The sequence below is a fragment of the Salvelinus alpinus genome, chromosome 11, assembly GCF_045679555.1.
Source record: "Salvelinus alpinus chromosome 11, SLU_Salpinus.1, whole genome shotgun sequence".
NCBI classification, from domain to species: Eukaryota; Metazoa; Chordata; class Actinopteri; order Salmoniformes; family Salmonidae; genus Salvelinus; species Salvelinus alpinus.
The window spans coordinates 73,402,015-73,427,633 of NC_092096.1; the positions used below are offsets into that span (position 1 = coordinate 73,402,015).

The following is a 25,619-nucleotide window of genomic DNA, read 5'->3' on the forward strand; positions in this document are numbered from 1 at the left end:
TCAGAGTTGTGTTGGGTCTCTGTCTATCAGAGTTGTGTTTGGTCTCTGTCTATCAGAGTTGTGTTGGGTCTCTATCAGAGTTGTGTTGGGTCTCTATCAGAGTTGTGTTGGGTCTCTATCAGAGTTGTGTTGGGTCTCTATCAGAGTTGTGTTGGTTCTCTATCAGAGTTGTGTTGGGTCTCTATCAGAGTTGTGTTGGGTCTCTATCAGAGTTGTGTTGGGTCTCTATCAGAGTTGTGTTGGGTCTCTATCAGAGTTGTGTTGGGTCTCTATCAGAGTTGTGTTGGGTCTCTATCAGAGTTGTGTTGGGTCTCTATCAGAGTTGTGTTGCGTCTCTATCAGAGTTGTGTTGGGTCTCTATCAGAGTTGTGTTGGGTCTCTGTCTATCAGAGTTGTGTTGGGTCTCTATCTATCAGAGTTGTGTTGGGTCTCTATCAGAGTTGTGTTGGGTCTCTATCAGAGTTGTGTTGGTCTCTATCAGAGTTGTGTTGGGTCTCTATCAGAGTTGTGTTGGGTCTCTATCAGAGTTGTGTTGGGTCTCTATCAGAGTTGTGTTGGGTCTCTATCAGAGTTGTGTTGGGTCTCTGTCTATCAGAGTTGTGTTGCGTCTCTATCAGAGTTGTGTTGCGTCTCTATCAGAGTTGTGTTGGGTCTCTATCAGAGTTGTGTTGGGTCTCTATCAGAGTTGTGTTGGGTCTCTATCAGAGTTGTGTTGGGTCTCTGTCTATCAGAGTTGTGTTGGGTCTCTATCAGAGTTGTGTTGGGTCTCTGTCTATCAGAGTTGTGTTGGGTCTCTATCAGAGTTGTGTTGGGTCTCTGTCTATCAGAGTTGTGTTGGGTCTCTATCTATCAGAGTTGTGTTGGGTCTCTATCAGAGTTGTGTTGGGTCTCTATCAGAGTTGTGTTGGGTCTCTATCAGAGTTGTGTTGGGTCTCTATCAGAGTTGTGTTGGGTCTCTATCAGAGTTGTGTTGGGTCTCTATCAGAGTTGTGTTGGGTCTCTATCAGAGTTGTGTTGGGTCTCTATCAGAGTTGTGTTGGGTCTCTATCAGAGTTGTGTTGGGTCTCTATCAGAGTTGTGTTGGGTCTCTGTCTATCAGAGTTGTGTTGGGTCTCTATCAGAGTTGTGTTGGGTCTCTATCAGAGTTGTGTTGGGTCTCTATCTATCAGAGTTGTGTTGGGTCTCTGTCAATCAGAGTTGTGTTGGGTCTCTATCAGAGTTGTGTTGGGTCTCTGTCTATCAGAGTTGTGTTGGGTCTCTATCAGAGTTGTGTTGGGTCTCTACCAGAGTTGTGTTGGGTCTCTATCAGAGTTGTGTTGGGTCTCTATCAGAGTTGTGTTGGGTCTCTATCAGAGTTGTGTTGGGTCTCTATCAGAGTTGTGTTGGGTCTCTATCAGAGTTGTGTTGGGTCTCTATCAGAGTTGTGTTGGGTCTCTATCAGAGTTGTGTTGGGTCTCTATCAGAGTTGTGTTGGGTCTCTATCAGAGTTGTGTTGGGTCTCTATCAGAGTTGTGTTGGGTCTCTATCAGAGTTGTGTTGGGTCTCTATCAGAGTTGTGTTGGTTCTCTATCAGAGTTGTGTTGGGTCTCTATCAGAGTTGTGTTGGGTCTCTATCAGAGTTGTGTTGGGTCTCTATCAGAGTTATGTTGGGTCTCTATCAGAGTTGTGTTGGGTCTCTATCAGAGTTGTGTTGGGTCTCTATCAGAGTTGTGTTGGGTCTCTATCAGAGTTGTGTTGGTTCTCTATCAGAGTTGTGTTGGGTCTCTATCAGAGTTGTGTTGGGTCTCTATCAGAGTTGTGTTGGGTCTCTATCAGAGTTATGTTGGGTCTCTATCAGAGTTGTGTTGGGTCTGTCTATCAGAGTTGTGTTGGGTCTCTATCAGAGTTGTGTTGGGTCTCTATCAGAGTTGTGTTGGGTCTCTATCAGAGTTGTGTTGGGTCTCTGTCTATCAGAGTTGTGTTGGGTCTCTGTCTATCAGAGTTGTGTTGGGTCTCTATCAGAGTTGTGTTGGGTCTCTATCAGAGTTGTGTTGGGTCTCTATCAGAGTTGTGTTGGGTCTCTATCAGAGTTGTGTTGGTTCTCTATCAGAGTTGTGTTGGGTCTCTATCAGAGTTGTGTTGGGTCTCTATCAGAGTTGTGTTGGGTCTCTATCAGAGTTGTGTTGGGTCTCTATCAGAGTTGTGTTGGGTCTCTATCAGAGTTGTGTTGGGTCTCTATCAGAGTTGTGTTGGGTCTCTATCAGAGTTGTGTTGGGTCTCTATCAGAGTTGTGTTGCGTCTCTATCAGAGTTGTGTTGGGTCTCTATCAGAGTTGTGTTGGGTCTCTGTCTATCAGAGTTGTGTTGGGTCTCTATCTATCAGAGTTGTGTTGGGTCTCTATCAGAGTTGTTTTGGGTCTCTATCAGAGTTGTGTTGGTCTCTATCAGAGTTGTGTTGGTTCTCTATCAGAGTTGTGTTGGTTCTCTATCAGAGTTGTGTTGGGTCTCTATCAGAGTTGTGTTGGGTCTCTGTCTATCAGAGTTGTGTTGCGTCTCTATCAGAGTTGTGTTGCGTCTCTATCAGAGTTGTGTTGGGTCTCTATCAGAGTTGTGTTGGGTCTCTATCAGAGTTGTGTTGGGTCTCTATCAGAGTTGTGTTGGGTCTCTGTCTATCAGAGTTGTGTTGGGTCTCTATCAGAGTTGTGTTGGGTCTCTGTCTATCAGAGTTGTGTTGGGTCTCTATCAGAGTTGTGTTGGGTCTCTGTCTATCAGAGTTGTGTTGGGTCTCTATCTATCAGAGTTGTGTTGGGTCTCTATCAGAGTTGTGTTGGGTCTCTATCAGAGTTGTGTTGGGTCTCTATCAGAGTTGTGTTGGGTCTCTATCAGAGTTGTGTTGGGTCTCTATCAGAGTTGTGTTGGGTCTCTATCAGAGTTGTGTTGGGTCTCTATCAGAGTTGTGTTGGGTCTCTATCAGAGTTGTGTTGGGTCTCTATCAGAGTTGTGTTGGGTCTCTATCAGAGTTGTGTTGGGTCTCTGTCTATCAGAGTTGTGTTGGGTCTCTATCAGAGTTGTGTTGGGTCTCTATCAGAGTTGTGTTGGGTCTCTATCTATCAGAGTTGTGTTGGGTCTCTGTCTATCAGAGTTGTGTTGGGTCTCTATCAGAGTTGTGTTGGGTCTCTGTCTATCAGAGTTGTGTTGGGTCTCTATCGGAGTTGTGTTGGGTCTCTACCAGAGTTGTGTTGGGTCTCTATCAGAGTTGTGTTGGGTCTCTATCAGAGTTGTGTTGGGTCTCTATCAGAGTTGTGTTGGGTCTCTATCAGAGTTGTGTTGGGTCTCTATCAGAGTTGTGTTGGGTCTCTATCAGAGTTGTGTTGGGTCTCTATCAGAGTTGTGTTGGGTCTCTATCAGAGTTGTGTTGGGTCTCTATCAGAGTTGTGTTGGGTCTCTATCAGAGTTGTGTTGGGTCTCTATCAGAGTTGTGTTGGGTCTCTATCAGAGTTGTGTTGGGTCTCTATCAGAGTTGTGTTGGTTCTCTATCAGAGTTGTGTTGGGTCTCTATCAGAGTTGTGTTGGGTCTCTATCAGAGTTGTGTTGGGTCTCTATCAGAGTTATGTTGGGTCTCTATCAGAGTTGTGTTGGGTCTCTATCAGAGTTGTGTTGGGTCTCTATCAGAGTTGTGTTGGGTCTCTATCAGAGTTGTGTTGCGTCTCTATCAGAGTTGTGTTGGGTCTCTGTCTATCAGAGTTGTGTTGGGTCTCTATCAGAGTTGTGTTGGGTCTCTATCAGAGTTATGTTGGGTCTCTATCAGAGTTGTGTTGGGTCTCTGTCTATCAGAGTTGTGTTGGGTCTCTATCAGAGTTGTGTTGGGTCTCTATCTATCAGAGTTGTGTTGGGTCTCTATCAGAGTTGTGTTGGGTCTCTATCAGAGTTGTGTTGGTCTCTATCAGAGTTGTGTTGGGTCTCTATCAGAGTTGTGTTGGGTCTCTATCAGAGTTGTGTTGGGTCTCTATCAGAGTTGTGTTGGGTCTCTATCAGAGTTGTGTTGGGTCTCTGTCTATCAGAGTTGTGTTGGGTCTCTATCAGAGTTGTGTTGGGTCTCTGTCTATCAGAGTTGTGTTGGGTCTCTGTCAGAGTTGTGTTGGGTCTCTATCAGAGTTGTGTTGGGTCTCTGTCTATCAGAGTTGTGTTGGGTCTCTGTCAGAGTTGTGTTGGGTCTCTATCAGAGTTGTGTTGGGTCTCTATCAGAGTTGTGTTGGGTCTCTATCAGAGTTGTGTTGGGTCTCTATCAGAGTTGTGTTGGGTCTCTATCAGAGTTGTGTTGGGTCTCTATCAGAGTTGTGTTGGGTCTCGATCAGAGTTGTGTTGGGTCTCTATCAGAGTTGTGTTGGGTCTCTATCAGAGTTGTGTTGGGTCTCTATCAGAGTTGTGTTGGGTCTCTATCAGAGTTGTGTTGGGTCTCTATCAGAGTTGTGTTAGGTCTCTGTCTATCAGAGTTGTGTTGGGTCTCTACCAGAGTTGTGTTGGGTCTCTATCAGAGTTGTGTTGGGTCTCTATCAGAGTTGTGTTGGGTCTCTATCAGAGTTGTGTTGGGTCTCTATCAGAGTTGTGTTGGGTCTCTATCAGAGTTGTGTTGGGTCTCTATCAGAGTTGTGTTGGGTCTCTGTCTATCAGAGTTGTGTTGGGTCTCTATCAGAGTTGTGTTGGGTCTCTATCAGAGTTGTGTTGGGTCTCTATCAGAGTTGTGTTAGGTCTCTGTCTATCAGAGTTGTGTTGGGTCTCTACCAGAGTTGTGTTGGGTCTCTATCAGAGTTGTGTTGGGTCTCTATCAGAGTTGTGTTGGGTCTCTATCAGAGTTGTGTTGGGTCTCTATCAGAGTTGTGTTGGGTCTCTATCAGAGTTGTGTTGGGTCTCTATCAGAGTTGTGTTGGGTCTCTGTCTATCAGAGTTGTGTTGGGTCTCTGTCAATCAGAGTTGTGTTGGGTCTCTATCAGAGTTGTGTTGGGTCTCTATCAGAGTTGTGTTGGGTCTCTGTCTATCAGAGTTGTGGTGGGTCTCTATCAGAGTTGTGTTGGGTCTCTATCAGAGTTGTGTTGGGTCTCTGTCTATCAGAGTTGTGTTGGGTCTCTGTCTATCAGAGTTGTGTTGGGTCTCTATCAGAGTTGTGTTGGGTCTCTTTCAGAGGTGTGTTGGGTCTCTGTCTATCAGAGTTGTGTTGGGTCTCTGTCAGAGTTGTGTTGGGTCTCTATCAGAGTTGTGTTGGGTCTCTATCAGAGTTGTGTTGGGTCTCTATCAGAGTTGTGTTGGGTCTCTATCAGAGTTGTGTTGGGTCTCTATCAGAGTTGTGTTGGGTCTCTATCAGAGTTGTGTTGGGTCTCTATCAGAGTTGTGTTGGGTCTGTCTATCAGAGTTGTGTTGGGTCTGTCTATCAGAGTTGTGTTGGGTCTCTATCAGAGTTGTGGTGGGTCTCTATCAGAGTTGTGTTGGGTCTCTATCAGAGTTGTGTTGGGTCTCTGTCTATCAGAGTTGTGTTGCGTCTCTATCAGAGTTGTGTTGGGTCTCTATCAGAGTTGTGTTGGGTCTCTATCTATCAGAGTTGTGTTGGGTCTCTATCAGAGTTGTGTTGGGTCTCTATCAGAGTTGTGTTGGGTCTCTATCAGAGTTGTGTTGGGTCTCTATCAGAGTTGTGTTGGGTCTCTATCAGAGTTGTGTTGGGTCTCTATCAGAGTTGTGTTGGGTCTCTATCAGAGTTGTGTTGGGTCTCTATCAGAGTTGTGTTTTGTCTTTGTCTATCAGAGTTGTGTTGGGTCTCTATCAGAGTTGTGTTGGGTCTCTATCAGAGTTGTGTTGGGTCTCTATCAGAGTTGTGTTGGGTCTCTATCAGAGTTGTGTTGGGTCTCTGTCTATCAGAGTTGTGTTGGGTCTCTATCTATCAGAGTTGTGTTGGGTCTCTATCAGAGTTGTGTTGGGTCTCTATCAGAGTTGTGTTGGTTCTCTATCAGAGTTGTGTTGGGTCTCTGTCTATCAGAGTTGTGTTGGGTCTCTGTCTATCAGAGTTGTGTTGGGTCTCTATCAGAGTTGTGTTGGGTCTCTATCAGAGTTGTGTTGGGTCTCTATCAGAGTTGTGTTGGGTCTCTATCAGAGTTGTGTTGGGTCTCTGTCTATCAGAGTTGTGTTGGGTCTCTATCAGAGTTGTGTTGTGTCTCTACCAGAGTTGTGTTGGGTCTCTGTCTATCAGAGTTGTGTTGGGTCTCTATCAGATTTGTGTTGGGTCTCTATCAGAGTTGTGTTGGGTCTCTATCAGAGTTGTGTTGGGTCTCTATCAGAGTTGTGTTGGGTCTCTATCAGAGTTGTGTTGGGTCTCTGTCTATCAGAGTTGTGTTGGGTCTCTATCAGAGTTGTGTTGGGTCTCTATCAGAGTTGTGTTGGGTCTCTATCAGAGTTGTGTTGGGTCTCTGTCTATCAGAGTTGTGTTGGGTCTCTGTCTATCAGAGTTGTGTTGGGTCTCTGTCAGAGTTGTGTTGGGTCTCTATCAGAGTTGTGTTGGGTCTCTATCAGAGTTGTGTTGGGTCTCTATCAGAGTTGTGTTGGGTCTCTATCAGAGTTGTGTTGGGTCTCTATCAGAGTTGTGTTGGGTCTCTATCAAAGTTGTGTTGGGTCTCTATCAGAGTTGTGTTGGGTCTCTATCAGAGTTGTGTTGGGTCTCTATCAGAGTTGTGTTGGGTCTCTATCAGAGTTGTGTTGGGTCTCTATTAGAGTTGTGTTGGGTCTCTATCAGAGTTGTGTTGGGTCTCTATCAGAGTTGTGTTGGGTCTCTATCAGAGTTGTGTTGGGTCTCTGTCTATCACAGTTGTGTTGGGTCTCTGTCTATCACAGTTGTGTTGGGTCTCTATCAGAGTTGTGTTGGGTCTCTATCAGAGTTGTGTTGGGTCTCTATCAGAGTTGTGTTGGGTCTCTATCAGAGTTGTGTTGGGTCTCTGTCTATCAGAGTTGTGTTGGGTCTCTACCAGAGTTGTGTTGGGTCTCTATCAGAGTTGTGTTGGGTCTCTATCAGAGTTGTGTTGGGTCTCTATCAGAGTTGTGTTGGGTCTCTATCAGAGTTGTGTTGGGTCTCTGTCTATCAGAGTTGTGTTGGGTCTCTATCAGAGTTGTGTTGGGTCTCTATCAGAGTTGTGTTGGGTCTCTGTCTATCAGAGTTGTGTTGGGTCTCTGTCTATCAGAGTTGTGTTGGGTCTCTGTCTATCAGAGTTGTGTTGGGTCTCTGTCAGAGTTGTGTTGGGTCTCTATCAGAGTTGTGTTGGGTCTCTATCAGAGTTGTGTTGGGTCTCTATCAGAGTTGTGTTGGGTCTCTATCAGAGTTGTGTTGCGTCTCTATCAGAGTTGTGTTGGGTCTCTGTCTGTCAGAGTTGTGTTGGGTCTCTATCAGAGTTGTGTTGGGTCTCTATCAGAGTTATGTTGGGTCTCTATCAGAGTTGTGTTGGGTCTCTGTCTATCAGAGTTGTGTTGGGTCTCTATCAGAGTTGTGTTGGGTCTCTATCTATCAGAGTTGTGTTGGGTCTCTATCAGAGTTGTGTTGGGTCTCTATCAGAGTTGTGTTGGTCTCTATCAGAGTTGTGTTGGGTCTCTATCAGAGTTGTGTTGGGTCTCTATCAGAGTTGTGTTGGGTCTCTATCAGAGTTGTGTTGGGTCTCTATCAGAGTTGTGTTGGGTCTCTGTCTATCAGAGTTGTGTTGGGTCTCTATCAGAGTTGTGTTGGGTCTCTGTCTATCAGAGTTGTGTTGGGTCTCTGTCAGAGTTGTGTTGGGTCTCTATCAGAGTTGTGTTGGGTCTCTGTCTATCAGAGTTGTGTTGGGTCTCTGTCAGAGTTGTGTTGGGTCTCTATCAGAGTTGTGTTGGGTCTCTATCAGAGTTGTGTTGGGTCTCTATCAGAGTTGTGTTGGGTCTCTATCAGAGTTGTGTTGGGTCTCTATCAGAGTTGTGTTGGGTCTCTATCAGAGTTGTGTTGGGTCTCGATCAGAGTTGTGTTGGGTCTCTATCAGAGTTGTGTTGGGTCTCTATCAGAGTTGTGTTGGGTCTCTATCAGAGTTGTGTTGGGTCTCTATCAGAGTTGTGTTGGGTCTCTATCAGAGTTGTGTTAGGTCTCTGTCTATCAGAGTTGTGTTGGGTCTCTACCAGAGTTGTGTTGGGTCTCTATCAGAGTTGTGTTGGGTCTCTATCAGAGTTGTGTTGGGTCTCTATCAGAGTTGTGTTGGGTCTCTATCAGAGTTGTGTTGGGTCTCTATCAGAGTTGTGTTGGGTCTCTATCAGAGTTGTGTTGGGTCTCTGTCTATCAGAGTTGTGTTGGGTCTCTATCAGAGTTGTGTTGGGTCTCTATCAGAGTTGTGTTGGGTCTCTATCAGAGTTGTGTTAGGTCTCTGTCTATCAGAGTTGTGTTGGGTCTCTACCAGAGTTGTGTTGGGTCTCTATCAGAGTTGTGTTGGGTCTCTATCAGAGTTGTGTTGGGTCTCTATCAGAGTTGTGTTGGGTCTCTATCAGAGTTGTGTTGGGTCTCTATCAGAGTTGTGTTGGGTCTCTATCAGAGTTGTGTTGGGTCTCTGTCTATCAGAGTTGTGTTGGGTCTCTGTCAATCAGAGTTGTGTTGGGTCTCTATCAGAGTTGTGTTGGGTCTCTATCAGAGTTGTGTTGGGTCTCTGTCTATCAGAGTTGTGGTGGGTCTCTATCAGAGTTGTGTTGGGTCTCTATCAGAGTTGTGTTGGGTCTCTGTCTATCAGAGTTGTGTTGGGTCTCTGTCTATCAGAGTTGTGTTGGGTCTCTATCAGAGTTGTGTTGGGTCTCTTTCAGAGGTGTGTTGGGTCTCTGTCTATCAGAGTTGTGTTGGGTCTCTGTCAGAGTTGTGTTGGGTCTCTATCAGAGTTGTGTTGGGTCTCTATCAGAGTTGTGTTGGGTCTCTATCAGAGTTGTGTTGGGTCTCTATCAGAGTTGTGTTGGGTCTCTATCAGAGTTGTGTTGGGTCTCTATCAGAGTTGTGTTGGGTCTCTATCAGAGTTGTGTTGGGTCTGTCTATCAGAGTTGTGTTGGGTCTGTCTATCAGAGTTGTGTTGGGTCTCTATCAGAGTTGTGGTGGGTCTCTATCAGAGTTGTGTTGGGTCTCTATCAGAGTTGTGTTGGGTCTCTGTCTATCAGAGTTGTGTTGCGTCTCTATCAGAGTTGTGTTGGGTCTCTATCAGAGTTGTGTTGGGTCTCTATCTATCAGAGTTGTGTTGGGTCTCTATCAGAGTTGTGTTGGGTCTCTATCAGAGTTGTGTTGGGTCTCTATCAGAGTTGTGTTGGGTCTCTATCAGAGTTGTGTTGGGTCTCTATCAGAGTTGTGTTGGGTCTCTATCAGAGTTGTGTTGGGTCTCTATCAGAGTTGTGTTGGGTCTCTATCAGAGTTGTGTTTTGTCTTTGTCTATCAGAGTTGTGTTGGGTCTCTATCAGAGTTGTGTTGGGTCTCTATCAGAGTTGTGTTGGGTCTCTATCAGAGTTGTGTTGGGTCTCTATCAGAGTTGTGTTGGGTCTCTGTCTATCAGAGTTGTGTTGGGTCTCTATCTATCAGAGTTGTGTTGGGTCTCTATCAGAGTTGTGTTGGGTCTCTATCAGAGTTGTGTTGGTTCTCTATCAGAGTTGTGTTGGGTCTCTGTCTATCAGAGTTGTGTTGGGTCTCTGTCTATCAGAGTTGTGTTGGGTCTCTATCAGAGTTGTGTTGGGTCTCTATCAGAGTTGTGTTGGGTCTCTATCAGAGTTGTGTTGGGTCTCTATCAGAGTTGTGTTGGGTCTCTGTCTATCAGAGTTGTGTTGGGTCTCTATCAGAGTTGTGTTGTGTCTCTACCAGAGTTGTGTTGGGTCTCTGTCTATCAGAGTTGTGTTGGGTCTCTATCAGATTTGTGTTGGGTCTCTATCAGAGTTGTGTTGGGTCTCTATCAGAGTTGTGTTGGGTCTCTATCAGAGTTGTGTTGGGTCTCTATCAGAGTTGTGTTGGGTCTCTGTCTATCAGAGTTGTGTTGGGTCTCTATCAGAGTTGTGTTGGGTCTCTATCAGAGTTGTGTTGGGTCTCTATCAGAGTTGTGTTGGGTCTCTGTCTATCAGAGTTGTGTTGGGTCTCTGTCTATCAGAGTTGTGTTGGGTCTCTGTCAGAGTTGTGTTGGGTCTCTATCAGAGTTGTGTTGGGTCTCTATCAGAGTTGTGTTGGGTCTCTATCAGAGTTGTGTTGGGTCTCTATCAGAGTTGTGTTGGGTCTCTATCAGAGTTGTGTTGGGTCTCTATCAAAGTTGTGTTGGGTCTCTATCAGAGTTGTGTTGGGTCTCTATCAGAGTTGTGTTGGGTCTCTATCAGAGTTGTGTTGGGTCTCTATCAGAGTTGTGTTGGGTCTCTATTAGAGTTGTGTTGGGTCTCTATCAGAGTTGTGTTGGGTCTCTATCAGAGTTGTGTTGGGTCTCTATCAGAGTTGTGTTGGGTCTCTGTCTATCACAGTTGTGTTGGGTCTCTGTCTATCACAGTTGTGTTGGGTCTCTATCAGAGTTGTGTTGGGTCTCTATCAGAGTTGTGTTGGGTCTCTATCAGAGTTGTGTTGGGTCTCTATCAGAGTTGTGTTGGGTCTCTGTCTATCAGAGTTGTGTTGGGTCTCTACCAGAGTTGTGTTGGGTCTCTATCAGAGTTGTGTTGGGTCTCTATCAGAGTTGTGTTGGGTCTCTATCAGAGTTGTGTTGGGTCTCTATCAGAGTTGTGTTGGGTCTCTGTCTATCAGAGTTGTGTTGGGTCTCTATCAGAGTTGTGTTGGGTCTCTATCAGAGTTGTGTTGGGTCTCTGTCTATCAGAGTTGTGTTGGGTCTCTGTCTATCAGAGTTGTGTTGGGTCTCTGTCTATCAGAGTTGTGTTGGGTCTCTGTCAGAGTTGTGTTGGGTCTCTATCAGAGTTGTGTTGGGTCTCTATCAGAGTTGTGTTGGGTCTCTATCAGAGTTGTGTTGGGTCTCTATCAGAGTTGTGTTGGGTCTCTATCAGAGTTGTGTTGGGTCTCTGTCTGTCAGAGTTGTGTTGGGTCTCTGTCTGTCAGAGTTGTGTTGGGTCTCTATCAGAGTTGTGTTGGGTCTCTATCAGAGTTGTGTTGGGTCTCTATCAGAGTTGTGTTGGGTCTCTGTCTATCAGAGTTGTGTTGGGTCTCTATCAGAGTTGTGTTGGGTCTCTATCAGAGTTGTGTTGGGTCTCTATCAGAGTTGTGTTGGGTCTCTATCAGAGTTGTGTTGGGTCTCTGTCAGAGTTGTGTTGGGTCTCTGTCAGAGTTGTGTTGGGTCTCTATCAGAGTTGTGTTGGGTCTCTATCAGAGTTGTGTTGGGTCTCTATCAGAGTTGTGTTGGTTCTCTGTCTATCAGAGTTGTGTTGGGTCTCTGTCTATCAGAGTTGTGTTGGGTCTCTTTCAGAGTTGTGTTGGGTCTCTATCAGAGTTGTGTTGGGTCTCTATCAGAGTTGTGTTGGGTCTCTATCAGAGTTGTGTTGGGTCTCTGTCTATCAGAGTTGTGTTGGGTCTCTATCAGAGTTGTGTTGGGTCTCTGTCTATCAGAGTTGTGTTGGGTCTCTATCAGAGTTGTGTTGGGTCTCTATCAGAGTGTTGTTGGGTCTCTATCAGAGTTGTGTTGGGTCTCTATCAGAGTTGTGTTGGGTCTCTATCTATCAGAGTTGTGTTGGGTCTCTATCAGAGTTGTGTTGGGTCTCTATCAGAGTTGTGTTGGTCTCTATCAGAGTTGTGTTGGGTCTCTATCAGAGTTGTGTTGGGTCTCTATCAGAGTTGTGTTGGGTCTCTATCAGAGTTGTGTTGGGTCTCTATCAGAGTTGTGTTTTGTCTTTGTCTATCAGAGTTGTGTTGGGTCTCTATCAGAGTTGTGTTGGGTCTCTATCAGAGTTGTGTTGGGTCTCTATCAGAGTTGTGTTGGGTCTCTATCAGAGTTGTGTTGGGTCTCTATCAGAGTTGTGTTGGGTCTCTATCAGAGTTGTGTTGGGTCTCTATCAGAGTTGTGTTGGGTCTCTATCAGAGTTGTGTTGGGTCTCTATCAGAGTTGTGTTGGGTCTCTATCAGAGTTGTGTTGGGTCTCTGTCTACCAGAGTTGTGTTGGGTCTCTATCTATCAGAGTTGTGTTGGGTCTCTATCAGAGTTGTGTTGGGTCTCTATCAGAGTTGTGTTGGTTCTCTATCAGAGTTGTGTTGGGTCTCTATCAGAGTTGTGTTGGGTCTCTATCAGAGTTGTGTTGGGTCTCTATCAGAGTTGTGTTGGGTCTCTATCAGAGTTGTGTTGGGTCTCTATCAGAGTTGTGTTGGGTCTCTATCAGAGTTGTGTTGGGTCTCTGTCTATCAGAGTTGTGTTGGGTCTCTACCAGAGTTGTGTTGGGTCTCTGTCTATCAGAGTTGTGTTGGGTCTCTATCAGATTTGTGTTGGGTCTCTATCAGAGTTGTGTTGGGTCTCTATCAGAGTTGTGTTGGGTCTCTATCAGAGTTGTGTTGGGTCTCTATCAGAGTTGTGTTGGGTCTCTGTCTATCAGAGTTGTGTTGGGTCTCTGTCTATCAGAGTTGTGTTGGGTCTCTATCAGAGTTGTGTTGGGTCTCTATCAGAGTTGTGTTGGGTCTCTGTCTATCAGAGTTGTGTTGGGTCTCTGTCAGAGTTGTGTTGGGTCTCTATCAGAGTTGTGTTGGGTCTCTATCAGAGTTGTGTTGGGTCTCTATCAGAGTTGTGTTGGGTCTCTATCAGAGTTGTGTTGGGTCTCTATCAGAGTTGTGTTGGGTCTCTATCAGAGTTGTGTTGGGTCTCTATCAGAGTTGTGTTGGGTCTCTATCAGAGTTGTGTTGGGTCTCTATCAGAGTTGTGTTGGGTCTCTATCAGAGTTGTGTTGGGTCTCTATCAGAGTTGTGTTGGGTCTCTATCAGAGTTGTGTTGGGTCTCTATCAGAGTTGTGTTGGGTCTCTGTCTATCAGAGTTGTGTTGGGTCTCTATCAGAGTTGTGTTGGGTCTCTATCAGAGTTGTGTTGGGTCTCTATCAGAGTTGTGTTGGGTCTCTATCAGAGTTGTGTTGGGTCTCTATCAGAGTTGTGTTGGGTCTCTATCAGAGTTGTGTAGGGTCTCTGTCTATCAGAGTTGTGTTGGGTCTCTACCAGAGTTGTGTTGGGTCTCTATCAGAGTTGTGTTGGGTCTCTATCAGAGTTGTGTTGGGTCTCTATCAGAGTTGTGTTGGGTCTCTATCAGAGTTGTGTTGGGTCTCTGTCTATCAGAGTTGTGTTGGGTCTCTATCAGAGTTGTGTTGGGTCTCTGTCAGAGTTGTGTTGGGTCTCTGTCTATCAGAGTTGTGTTGGGTCTCTGTCAGAGTTGTGTTGGGTCTCTATCAGAGTTGTGTTGGGTCTCTATCAGAGTTGTGTTGGGTCTCTATCAGAGTTGTGTTGGGTCTCTATCAGAGTTGTGTTGGGTCTCTATCAGAGTTGTGTTGGGTCTCTGTCTGTCAGAGTTGTGTTGGGTCTCTGTCTATCAGAGTTGTGTTGGGTCTCTATCAGAGTTGTGTTGGGTCTCTATCAGAGTTGTGTTGGGTCTCTGTCTATCAGAGTTGTGTTGGGTCTCTATCAGAGTTGTGATGGGTCTCTATCAGAGTTGTGTTGGGTCTCTATCAGATTTGTGTTGGGTCTCTATCAGAGTTGTGTTGGGTCTCTATCAGAGTTGTGTTGGGTCTCTGTCTATCAGAGTTGTGTTGGGTCTCTGTCTATCAGAGTTGTGTTGGGTCTCTATCAGAGTTGTGTTGGGTCTCTATCAGAGTTGTGTTGGGTCTCTGTCTATCAGAGTTGTGTTGGGTCTCTGTCAGAGTTGTGTTGGGTCTCTATCAGAGTTGTGTTGGGTCTCTATCAGAGTTGTGTTGGGTCTCTATCAGAGTTGTGTTGGGTCTCTATCAGAGTTGTGTTGGGTCTCTATCAGAGTTGTGTTGGGTCTCTATCAGAGTTGTGTTGGGTCTCTATCAGAGTTGTGTTGGGTCTCTATCAGAGTTGTGTTGGGTCTCTATCAGAGTTGTGTTGGGTCTCTATCAGAGTTGTGTTGGGTCTCTATCAGAGTTGTGTTGGGTCTCTGTCTATCAGAGTTGTGTTGGGTCTCTATCAGAGTTGTGTTGGGTCTCTATCAGAGTTGTGTTGGGTCTCTGTCTATCAGAGTTGTGTTGGGTCTCTATCAGAGTTGTGTTGGGTCTCTATCAGAGTTGTGTTGGGTCTCTATCAGAGTTGTGTTGGGTCTCTATCAGAGTTGTGTTGGGTCTCTATCAGAGTTGTGTTGGGTCTCTGTCTATCAGAGTTGTGTTGGGTCTCTACCAGAGTTGTGTTGGGTCTCTATCAGAGTTGTGTTGGGTCTCTATCAGAGTTGTGTTGGGTCTCTATCAGAGTTGTGTTGGGTCTCTATCAGAGTTGTGTTGGGTCTCTGTCTATCAGAGTTGTGTTGGGTCTCTATCAGAGTTGTGTTGGGTCTCTGTCAGAGTTGTGTTGGGTCTCTGTCTATCAGAGTTGTGTTGGGTCTCTGTCAGAGTTGTGTTAGGTCTCTATCAGAGTTGTGTTGGGTCTCTATCAGAGTTGTGTTGGGTCTCTATCAGAGTTGTGTTGGGTCTCTATCAGAGTTGTGTTGGGTCTCTATCAGAGTTGTGTTGGGTCTCTGTCTGTCAGAGTTGTGTTGGGTCTCTGTCTATCAGAGTTGTGTTGGGTCTCTATCAGAGTTGTGTTGGGTCTCTATCAGAGTTGTGTTGGGTCTCTGTCTATCAGAGTTGTGTTGGGTCTCTATCAGAGTTGTGATGGGTCTCTATCAGAGTTGTGTTGGGTCTCTATCAGATTTGTGTTGGGTCTCTATCAGAGTTGTGTTGGGTCTCTATCAGAGTTGTGTTGGGTCTCTGTCAGAGTTGTGTTGGGTCTCTATCAGAGTTGTGTTGGGTCTCTATCAGAGTTGTGTTGGGTCTCTATCAGAGTTGTGTTGGGTCTCTATCAGAGTTGTGTTGGGTCTCTATCAGAGTTGTGTTGGGTCTCTGTCTATCAGAGTTGTGTTGGTTCTCTGTCTATCAGAGTTGTGTTGGGTCTCTATCTATCAGAGTTGTGTTGGGTCTCTATCAGAGTTGTGTTGGGTCTCTATCAGAGTTGTGTTGGGTCTCTGTCTATCAGAGTTGTGTTGGGTCTCTGTCTATCAGAGTTGTGTTGGGTCTCTATCAGAGTTGTGTTGGGTCTCTATCAGAGTTGTGTTGGGTCTCTATCAGAGTTGTGTTGGGTCTCTGTCTATCAGAGTTGTGTTGGGTCTCTATCAGAGTTGTGTTGGGTCTCTATCAGAGTTGTGTTGGGTCTCTATCAGAGTTGTGTTGGGTCTCTATCAGAGTTGTGTTGGGTCTCTATCAGAGTTGTGTTGGGTCTCTATCAGAGTTGTGTTGGGTCTCTATCAGAGTTGTGTTGGGTCTCTGTCTATCAGAGTTGTGTTGGGTCTCTATCAGAGTTGTGTTGGGTCTCTGTCTATCAGAGTTGTGTTGGGTCTCTGTCTATCAGAGTTGTGTTGGGTCTCTGTCAGAGTTGTGTTGGGTCTCTATCAGAGTTGTGTTGGGTCTCTATCAGAGTTGTGTTGGGTCTCTATCAGAGTTGTGTTGGGTCTCTATCAGAGTTGTGTTGGGTCTCTGTCTGTCAGAGTTGTGTTGGGTCTCTGTCTATCAGAGTTGTGTTGGGTCTCTATCAGAGTTGTGTTGGGTCTCTATCAGAGTTGTGTTGGGTCTCTGTCTATCAGAGTTGTGTTGGGTCTCTATCAGAGTTGTGTTGGGTCTCTGTCTATCAGAGTTGTGTTGGGTCTCTATCAGAGTTGTGATGGGTCTCTATCAGAGTTGTGTTGGGTCTGTCTATCAGAGTTGTGTTGGGTCTCTATCAGAGTTGTGTTGTGTCTCTATCAGAGTTGTGTTGGGTCTCTATCAGAGTTGTGTTGGGTCTCTATCAGAGTTGTGTTGGGTCTCTATCAGAGTTGTGTTGGGTCTCTATCAGAGTTGTGTTGGGTCTCTGTCTATCAGAGTTGTGTTGGGTCTCTATCAGAGTTGTGTTGGGTCTCTATCAGAGTTGTGTTGGGTCTCTATCAGAGTTGTGTTGGGTCTCTATCAGAGTTGTGTTGGGTCTCTATCAGAGTTGTGTTGGGTCTCTATCAGAGTTGTGTTGGGTCTCTGTCTATCAGAGTTGTGTTGGGTCTCTATCAGAGTTGTGTTGGGTCTCTATCAGAGTTGTGTTGGGTCTCTATCAGAGTTGTGTTGGGTCTCTATCAGAGTTGTGTTGGGTCTCTATCAGAGTTGTGTTGGGTCTCTATCAGAGTTGTGTTGGGTCTCTATCAGAGTTGTGTTGGGTCTCTATCAGAGTTGTGTTGGGTCTCTATCTATCAGAGTTGTGTTGGGTCTCTGTCTATCAGAGTTGTGTTGGGTCTCTGTCTATCAGAGTTGTGTTGGGTCTCTATCAGAGTTGTGTTGGGTCTGTAGCAGAGTTTTGTTGGGTCTCTGTCTATCAGAGTTGTGTTGGGTCTCTACCAGAGTTGTGTTGGGTCTCTGTCTATCAGAGTTGTGTTGGGTCTCTATCAGAGTTGTGTTGGGTCTCTATCAGAGTTGTGTTGGGTCTCTATCAGAGTTGTGTTGGGTCTCTATCAGAGTTGTGTTGGGTCTCTATCAGAGTTGTTGGGTCTCTGTCAGAGTTGTGTTGGGTCTCTGTCTATCAGAGTTGTGTTGGGTCTCTATCAGAGTTGTGTTGGGTCTCTGTCAGAGTTGTGTTGGGTCTCTGTCTATCAGAGTTGTGTTGGGTCTCTATCAGAGTTGTGTTGGGTCTCTATCAGAGTTGTGTTGGGTCTCTATCAGAGTTGTGTTGGGTCTCTATCAGAGTTGTGTTGGGTCTCTGTCTATCAGAGTTGTGTTGGGTCTCTATCAGAGTTGTGTTGGGTCTCTGTCTATCAGAGTTGTGTTGGGTCTCTGTCTATCAGAGTTGTGTTGGGTCTCTGTCTATCAGAGTTGTGTTGGGTCTCTGTCTATCAGAGTTGTGTTGGGTCTCTATCAGAGTTGTGTTGGGTCTCTATCAGAGTTGTGTTGGGTCTCTGTCTATCAGAGTTGTGTTGGGTCTCTATCAGAGTTGTGTTGGGTCTCTATCAGAGTTGTGTTGGGTCTCTGTCTATCAGAGTTGTGTTGGGTCTCTATCAGAGTTGTGTTGGGTCTCTGTCTATCAGAGTTGTGTTGGGTCTCTGTCTATCAGAGTTGTGTTGGGTCTCTATCAGAGTTGTGTTGGGTCTCTATCAGAGTTGTGTTGGGTCTCTATCAGAGTTGTGTTGGGTCTCTATCAGAGTTGTGTTGGGTCTCTATCAGAGTTGTGTTGGGTCTCTATCAGAGTTGTGTTGGGTCTCTATCAGAGTTGTGTTGGGTCTCTATCCGAGTTGTGTTGGGTCTCTATCAGAGTTGTGTTGGGTCTCTATCAGAGTTGTGTTGGGTCTCTATCTATCAGAGTTGTGTTGGGTCTCTGTCTATCAGAGTTGTGTTGGGTCTCTATCAGAGTTGTGTTGGGTCTCTATCAGAGTTGTGTTGGGTATGTAGCAGAGTTTTGTTGGGTCTCTGTCTATCAGAGTTGTGTTGGGTCTCTATCAGAGTTGTGTTGGGTCTCTATCAGAGTTGTGTTGGGTCTCTATCAGAGTTGTGTTGGGTCTCTATCAGAGTTGTGTTGGGTCTCTATCAGAGTTGTGTTGGGTCTCTATCAGAGTTGTGTTGGGTCTCTATCAGAGTTGTGTTGGGTCTCTATCAGAGTTGTGTTGGGTCTCTATCAGAGTTGTGTTTGGTCTCTGTCTATCAGAGTTGTGTTGGGTCTCTGTCTATCAGAGTTGTGTTGGGTCTCTGTCTATCAGAGTTGTGTTGTGTCTCTATCAGAGTTGTGTTGGGTCTCTATCAGAGTTGTGTTGGGTCTCTATCAGAGTTGTGTTGGGTCTCTATCAGAGTTGTGTTGGGTCTCTATCAGAGTTGTGTTGGGTCTCTGTCTATCAGAGTTGTGTTGGGTCTCTATCAGAGTTGTGTTGGGTCTCTATCAGAGTTGTGTTGGGTCTGTAGCAGAGTTTTGTTGGGTCTCTGTCTATCAGAGTTGTGTTGGGTCTCTACCAGAGTTGTGTTGGGTCTCTATCAGAGTTGTGTTGGGTCTCTATCAGAGTTGTGTTGGGTCTCTATCAGAGTTGTGTTGGGTCTCTATCAGAGTTGTGTTGGGTCTCTATCAGAGTTGTGTTGGGTCTCTATCAGAGTTGTGTTGGGTCTCTATCAGAGTTGTGTTGGGTCTCTGTCTGTCAGAGTTGTGTTGGGTCTCTATCAGAGTTGTGTTGGGTCTCTACCAGAGTTGTGTTGGGTCTCTATCAGAGTTGTGTTGGGTCTCTATCAGAGTTGTGTTGGGTCTCTATCAGAGTTGTGTTGGGTCTCTATCAGAGTTGTGTTGGGTCTCTGTCAGAGTTGTGTTGGGTCTCTATCAGAGTTGTGGTGGGTCTCTATCAGAGTTGTGGGGGGTCTCTATCAGAGTTGTGTTGGGTCTCTATCAGAGTTGTGTTGGGTCTCTATCAGAGTTGTGTTGGGTCTCTGTCAGAGTTGTGTTGGGTCTCTGTCTATCAGAGTTGTGTTGGGTCTCTATCAGAGTTGTGTTGGGTCTCTGTCTATCAGAGTTGTGTTGGGTCTCTATCAGAGTTGTGTTGGGTCTCTATCAGAGTTGTGTTGGGTCTCTATCAGAGTTGTGGTGGGTCTCTATCAGAGTTGTGTTGGGTCTCTATCAGAGTTGTGTTGGTTCTCTATCAGAGTTGTGTTGGGTCTCTATCAGAGTTGTGTTGGGTCTCTATCAGAGTTGTGTTGGGTCTCTATCAGAGTTGTGTTGGGTCTCTATCAGAGTTGTGGTGGGTCTCTATCAGAGTTGTGTTGGGTCTCTATCAGAGTTGTGTTGGGTCTCTGTCTATCAGAGTTGTGTTGGGTCTCTATCAGAGTTGTGTTGGGTCTCTATCAGAGTTGTGTTGGGTCTCTATCAGAGTTGTGTTGGGTCTCTGTCTATCAGAGTTGTGTTGGGTCTCTGTCAGAGTTGTGTTGGGTCTCTATCAGAGTTGTGTTGGGTCTCTGTCTATCAGAGTTGTGTTGGGTCTCTGTCTGTCAGAGTTGTGTTGGGTCTCTATCAGAGTTGTGTTGGGTCTCTATCAGAGTTGTGTTGGGTCTCTATCAGAGTTGTGTTGGGTCTCTATCAGAGTTGTGTTGGGTCTCTATCAGAGTTGTGTTGGGTCTCTATCAGAGTTGTGTTGGGTCTCTATCAGAGTTGTGTTGGGTCTCTATCAGAGTTGTGTTGGGTCTCTGTCTATCAGAGTTGTGTTGGGTCTCTGTCTATCAGAGTTGTGTTGGGTCTCTGTCTATCAGAGTTGTGTTGGTTCTCTATCAGAGTTGTGTTGGTTCTCTATCAGAGTTGTGTTGGTTCTCTATCAGAGTTGTGTTGGGTCTCTATCAGAGTTGTGTTGGGTCTCTATCAGAGTTGTGTTGGGTCTCTATCAGAGTTGTGTTGGGTCTCTATCAGAGTTGTGTTGGGTCTCTATCAGAGTTGTGTTGGGTCTCTATCAGAGTTGTGTTGGGTCTCTATCAGAGTTGTGTTGGTTCTCTATCAGAGTTGTGTTGGGTCTCTATCAGAGTTGTGTTGGGTCTCTGTCTATCAGAGTTGTGTTGGGTCTCTATCAGAGTTGTGTTGGGTCTCTATCAGAGTTGTGTTGGGTCTCTGTCTATCAGAGTTGTGTTGTGTCTCTGTCAAGTCCAAGTATCTCTCTCCCTGTAGTTCGTAGCTGTGTGGGTTAGGAATAGTTGTGTTGTGTTTCTGTGTCTCTGTCAAGTCCAAGTATCTCTCTCCCTGTAGTTCGTACCTGTGTGGGTTAGGAATAGTTTTGTTGTGTTTCTGTGTCTCTGTCAAGTCTAAGTATCTCTCTCCCTGTAGTTCGTAGCTGTGTGGGTCTCCAGGTGTTGGAGTTGGAGCGTGTTACTGAGTTGGGCCAGGAGGGGGCAGCAGAGCTGTGTATAGAAGGACTACAGAATCTAGAGACTCTACTACTCACCTCTACTCCAGTTACACCTGAAGCACTGCTGCACTTTAACAGTGAGTTACTGACCTCTGACCCCTGACCCCTTATCTTTACACCTGATAGACCTCAACAAATCTAGGATTCTAAAACCCCAAAATATCAACTTTTCCTTCTCAGTAGTGACCTCTCCCCCCATCCTCTCTATGTTCCAGGTGCATGTTGTAACCTCAGGTCCATCATAGTGCAGATCGGCATAGCTGACCACTTTGAGGAGCCAGACAGTCCTGAAGCTAAGAGACAGTACAATGAGATGGTCAACACGTTACAGGTAAATTAACCTTTATCCCTTCACTTACGCAGCCTGTTCCCTAAAATCCACTACCTTCGACCAGAGCACTAGAGGTCATCTCCAGTAGTATCAAATGATGCCCGTTGAAGTCACAACCCTCTATACTGTATATACAGTTAAAGTCACAACCCTCTATACTGTAAATACAGTTGAAGTCACAACACTCATACTGTAAACACAGTTGAAGTCACAACACTCTATACTGTAAACACAGTTGAAGTCACAACACTGTATACTGTATATACACCTGAAGTCGGAAGTTTACATACACCTTAACAAAATACATTTAAACTCCGTTTTTCACAATTCCTGACATTTAATCCAAGTAAAAATTCCCTGTCTTAGGTCAGTTAGGATCACCATTTTATTTTAAGAATGTGAAATGTCAGAATAATAGTAGAGAGAATGATTTATTTCAGCTTTTATTTCTTTCATCACATTCCCAGTGGGTCAGAAGTTTACATACACTCAATTAGTATTTGGTAGCATTGCCTTTAAATTGTTTAACGTGGGTCAAACATTTCGGGTAGCCTTCCACAAGCTTCCCACAATGAGTTGGGTGAATTTTGGCCCACTCCTCCTGACAGAGTTGGTGCAACTGAGTCAGGTTGGTAGGCCTCCTTGCTCACACACGCTTTTTCAGTTCTGCCCACACATTTTCTATAGGATTGAGGTCAGGGCTTTGTGATGGCCACTCCAATACCTTGACTTTGTTGTCCTTCAGCCATTTTGCCACAACTTTGGAAGTATGCTTGGGGTCATTGTCCATTTGGAAGACTCATTTGCGACCAAGCTTTAACCTTCTGTCTGATGTCTTGAGATGTTGCTTCAATATATCCACATAATTGTCCTCCCTCATGATGCCATCTATTTTGTGAAGTGCACCAGTCCCTCCTGCAGCAAAGCACCCCCACAACATGATGCTGCCACCTCCGTGCTTCACGGTTGGGATGGTGTTCTTCAGCTTGCAAGCCCCCCCCTTTTTCCTCCAAACATAACGATGGTCATTATGGCCAAACAGTTAGATTATGTTTCATCAGATCAGAGGACATTTCTCCAAAAAGTACGATCTTTGTCCCCATGTGCAGTTGCAAACCGTAGTCTGGCTTTTTTATGGCGGGTTTGGAGCAGTGGCTTCTTCCTTGCTGAACTGCCTTTCAGGTTATGTCGATATAGGACTCGTTTTACTGTGGATATAGATACTTTTGTGCCTGTTTCCTCCAGCATCTTTACAGAGTCCTTTGCTGTTGTTCTGGGATTGATTTGCACTTTTCGAACCAAAGTATGTTCATCTCTAGGAGACAGAACGCGTCTCCTTCCTGAGCGGTATGACGGCTGCGTGGTCCCATGGTGTTTATACTTGCTTACTACTGTTAGTACAGATGACCGTGGTACCTTCAGTCGTTTTGAAATTGCTCCTAAGGGTGAACCAGACTTGTGGAGGTCTACAATTGTTTTTCTGAGGTCTTGGCTGATTTCTTTTGATTTTCCCATGTCAAGCAAAGAGGCACTGAGTTTGAAGGTAGGCCTTGAAATACATCCACAGGTACACCTCCAATTGACTCAAATTATGTCAATTAGCCTATCAGAAGCTTCTAAAGCCATGACATAATTTTCTGGAATTTTCCAAGCTGTTTAAAGGCACAGTCAACTTAGTGTATGTAAACTTCTGACCCACTGGAATTGTGATACAGTGAATTATAAGTGAAATAATCTGTCTGTAAACAATTGTTGGAAAAATGACTTGTGTCATGCACAAAGTAGATGTCCTAACCGACTTGCCAAAACTATAGTTTGTTAACAAGAAATTTGTGGAATGGTTAAAAACTAGTTTAAATGACTCCAACCTAAATGATGTGATGTCTCCTACAGGCCCTAAAGAAGAGACCAGGTCTGTCTGAAGTGTTGCAGATCAAAGCTGACGTTTTCGTTTGACCTCCTCCTCTTCCTCGTCTTCTTCATCCTCCTCCTACATCTCACTGACCTGTCAGTCACACAGCCAATCAGCGAGTCTGGAAGCGACCTCAACAACACATTTGCCAACCAATCAGAAGATACAGCATCCTGGAGAGAAGAATCAATCAGCCAATAGGAATCACACAGACATGAAAGATGACACATCAGATGTCAGTTGTGAAGCTGCTGGGCTCTCAGTCCTCTTTAAAGAACTGATCTCAGTCCTCTATAAAGAACTGATCTCAGTCCTCTTTAAAGAACTGATCTCAGTCCTCTTTAAAGAACTGATCTCAGTCCTCTATAAAGAACTGATCTCAGTCCTCTATAAAGAACTGATCTCAGTCCTCTATAAAGAACTGATCTCAGTCCTCTTTAAAGAACTGATCTCAGTCCTCTATAAAGAACTGATCTCAGTCCTCTTTAAAGAACTGATCTCAGTCCTCTATAAAGAACTGATCTCAGTCCTCTATAAAGAACTGATCTCAGTCCTCTTTAAAGAACTGATCTCAGTCCTCTTTAAAGAACTGATCTCAGTCCTCTATAAAGAACTGATCTGAGTCCTCTTTAAAGAACTGATCTCAGTCCTCTATAAAGAACTGATCTCAGTCCTCTTTAAAGAACTGATCTCAGTCCTCTTTAAAGAACTGATCTCAGTCCTCTATAAAGAACTGATCTCAGTCCTCTTTAAAGAACTGATCTCAGTCCTCTATAAAGAACTGATCTCAGTCCTCTATAAAGAACTGATCTCAGTCCTCTTTAAAGAACTGATCTCAGTCCTCTTTAAAGAACTGATCTCAGTCCTCTATAAGGAACTGATCTGAGTCCTCTTTAAAGAACTGATCTCAGTCCTCTATAAAGAACTGATCTCAGTCCTCTTTAAAGAACTGATCTCAGTCCTCTTTAAAGAACTGATCTCAGTCCTCTTTAAAGAACTGATCTCAGTCCTCTTTAAAGAACTGATCTCAGTCCTCTTTAAAGAACTGATCTCAGTCCTCTTTAAAGAACTGATCTCAGTCCTCTTTAAAGAACTGATCTCAGTCCTCTTTAAAGAACTGATCTCAGTCCTCTATAAAGAACTGATCTCAGTCCTCTTTAAAGAACTGATCTCAGTCCTCTATAAAGAACTGATCTCAGTCCTCTTTAAAGAACTGATCTCAGTCCTCTTTAAAGAACTGATCTCAGTCCTCTTTAAATAACTGATCTCAGTCCTCTTTAAAGAACTGATCTCAGTCCTCTTTAAAGAACTGATCTCAGTCCTCTTTAAAGAACTGATCTCAGTCCTCTATAAAGAACTGATCTCAGTCCTCTTTAAAGAACTGATCTCAGTCCTCTTTAAAGAACTGATCTGAGTCCTCTATAAAGAACTGATCTCAGTCCTCTTTAAAGAACTGATCTCAGTCCTCTTTAAAGAACTGATCTCAGTCCTCTTTAAAGAACTGATCTCAGTCCTCTTTAAAGAACTGATCTCAGTCCTCTTTAAAGAACTGATCTCAGTCCTCTTTAAAGAACTGATCTCAGTCCTCTTTAAAGAACTGATCTCAGTCCTCTATAAAGAACTGATCTCAGTCCTCTTTAAAGAACTGATCTCAGTCCTCTATAAAGAACTGATCTCAGTCCTCTTTAAAGAACTGATCTCAGTCCTCTTTAAAGAACTGATCTCAGTCCTCTTTAAAGAACTGATCTCAGTCCTCTATAAAGAACGGATCTCAGTCCTCTATAAAGAACTGATCTCAGTCCTCTTTAAAGAACTGATCTCAGTCCTCTTTAAAGAACTGATCTCAGTCCTCTTTAAAGAACTGATCTCAGTCCTCTTTAAAGAACTGATCTCAGTCCTCTTTAAAGAACTGATCTCAGTCCTCTTTAAAGAACTGATCTCAGTCCTCTTTAAAGAACTGATCTGAGTCCTCTATAAAGAACTGATCTCAGTCCTCTTTAAAGAACTGATCTGAGTCCTCTATAAAGAACTGATCTCAGTCCTCTTTAAAGAATTGATCTCACTCCTCTATAAAGAACTGATCTCAGTCCTCTTTAAAGAACTGATCTCACTCCTCTATAAAGAACTGATCTCAGTCCTCTATAAAGAACTGATCTCAGTCCTCTATAAAGAACTGATCTCACTCCTCTATAAAGAACTGATCTCAGTCCTCTTTAAAGTGAACTTTGGAGTTAAAAAAGCCAAATAACTCAGTTATCTTTAAATTCACACTGCCTTTGAATGAGGACTCAACTCTTTTGCCAGTTCACTTCACCCATGTTGTGGTCCGAGTCCCCTTTGCATTCACATTGCTATGTTTAGAAAGGAACCAAGATATGTTTCCTACATTCACTCAAAGCACTCTGGGTTTTTACAAAGTGCAGGACAATCCATTCCATCAGAATGTGTTGTCACACAGCTAGATGTACCTACTTACATTTTGGAAGCTAATAGATTGCATTTAGTTGAAAGATGAGACATAATAATTGTAATCAGAAGATACTATTAAAATGTACATATTATTGGTAAGAGAATCAATAGCAGAATAATAACTGCAGATTAAATGATGCTGTAATTGAACTTTGTACAACCAATTCAGGCTACTGCCCCTTTAAGAGATACAGTATAATTGATTGTGTACCTCATGTTGTGATTCTACCAAATATGGTGTTGTATCCTCACACTATTCAAACCCCACAAACGAATAAACAACTTCTGAAAACACACCTAGTTTGACAATCTTTTCAGATAACGTTAAACTCCGTTGTTCCTATTCTTCTGTTTTGTGACCATCATAATACACCTGGTAGGATGGTTTAATCACAGATCAGTAGTAACACTCCTAATACACCTGGTAGGATGGTTTAATCACAGATCAGTAGTAACACACCTGGTAGGATGGTTTAATCACAGATCAGTAGTAACACACCTGGTAGGATGGTTTAATCACAGATCAGTAGTAACACACCTGGTAGGATGGTTTAATCACAGATCAGTAGTAACACACCTGGTAGGATGGTTTAATCACAGATCAGTAGTAACACACCTGGTAGGATGGTTTAATCACAGATCAGTAGTAATACACCTGGTAGGATGGTTTAATCACAGATCAGTAGTAATACACCTGGTAGGATGGTTTAATCACAGATCAGTAGTAATACACCTGGTAGGATGGTTTAATCAGAGATCAGTAGTAACACTCCTAATACACCTGGTAGGATGGTTTAATCACAGATCAGTAGTAACACACCTGGTAGGATGGTTTAATCACAGATC

The 25,619-nt window shown here is 44.3% G+C and overlaps 1 protein-coding gene across 3 annotated transcripts in view; it reads left to right on the forward strand.

The window, feature by feature from the left end:
* Window positions 1-23,109, forward strand: part of LOC139534779 (F-box only protein 41-like) — a 74,447-nt gene extending 51,338 nt beyond the window's left edge. For 2 of the 3 annotated variants that reach the window (XM_071334224.1, XM_071334225.1), the window contains exons 11-13: window positions 19,980-20,138; window positions 20,277-20,392; window positions 22,286-23,109. In XM_071334224.1, coding sequence (XP_071190325.1) covers window positions 19,980-20,138; window positions 20,277-20,392; window positions 22,286-22,348 — 338 coding nt within the window. In that variant the 3' untranslated portion in view covers window positions 22,349-23,109. Of the gene's footprint in view, window positions 1-19,823; window positions 19,958-19,979; window positions 20,139-20,276; window positions 20,393-22,285 lie in introns of those variants that run through there. The other variant, XM_071334226.1, reaches the window with a different exon arrangement.
* The last annotated feature ends 2,510 nt before the right edge of the window (window positions 23,110-25,619 follow it).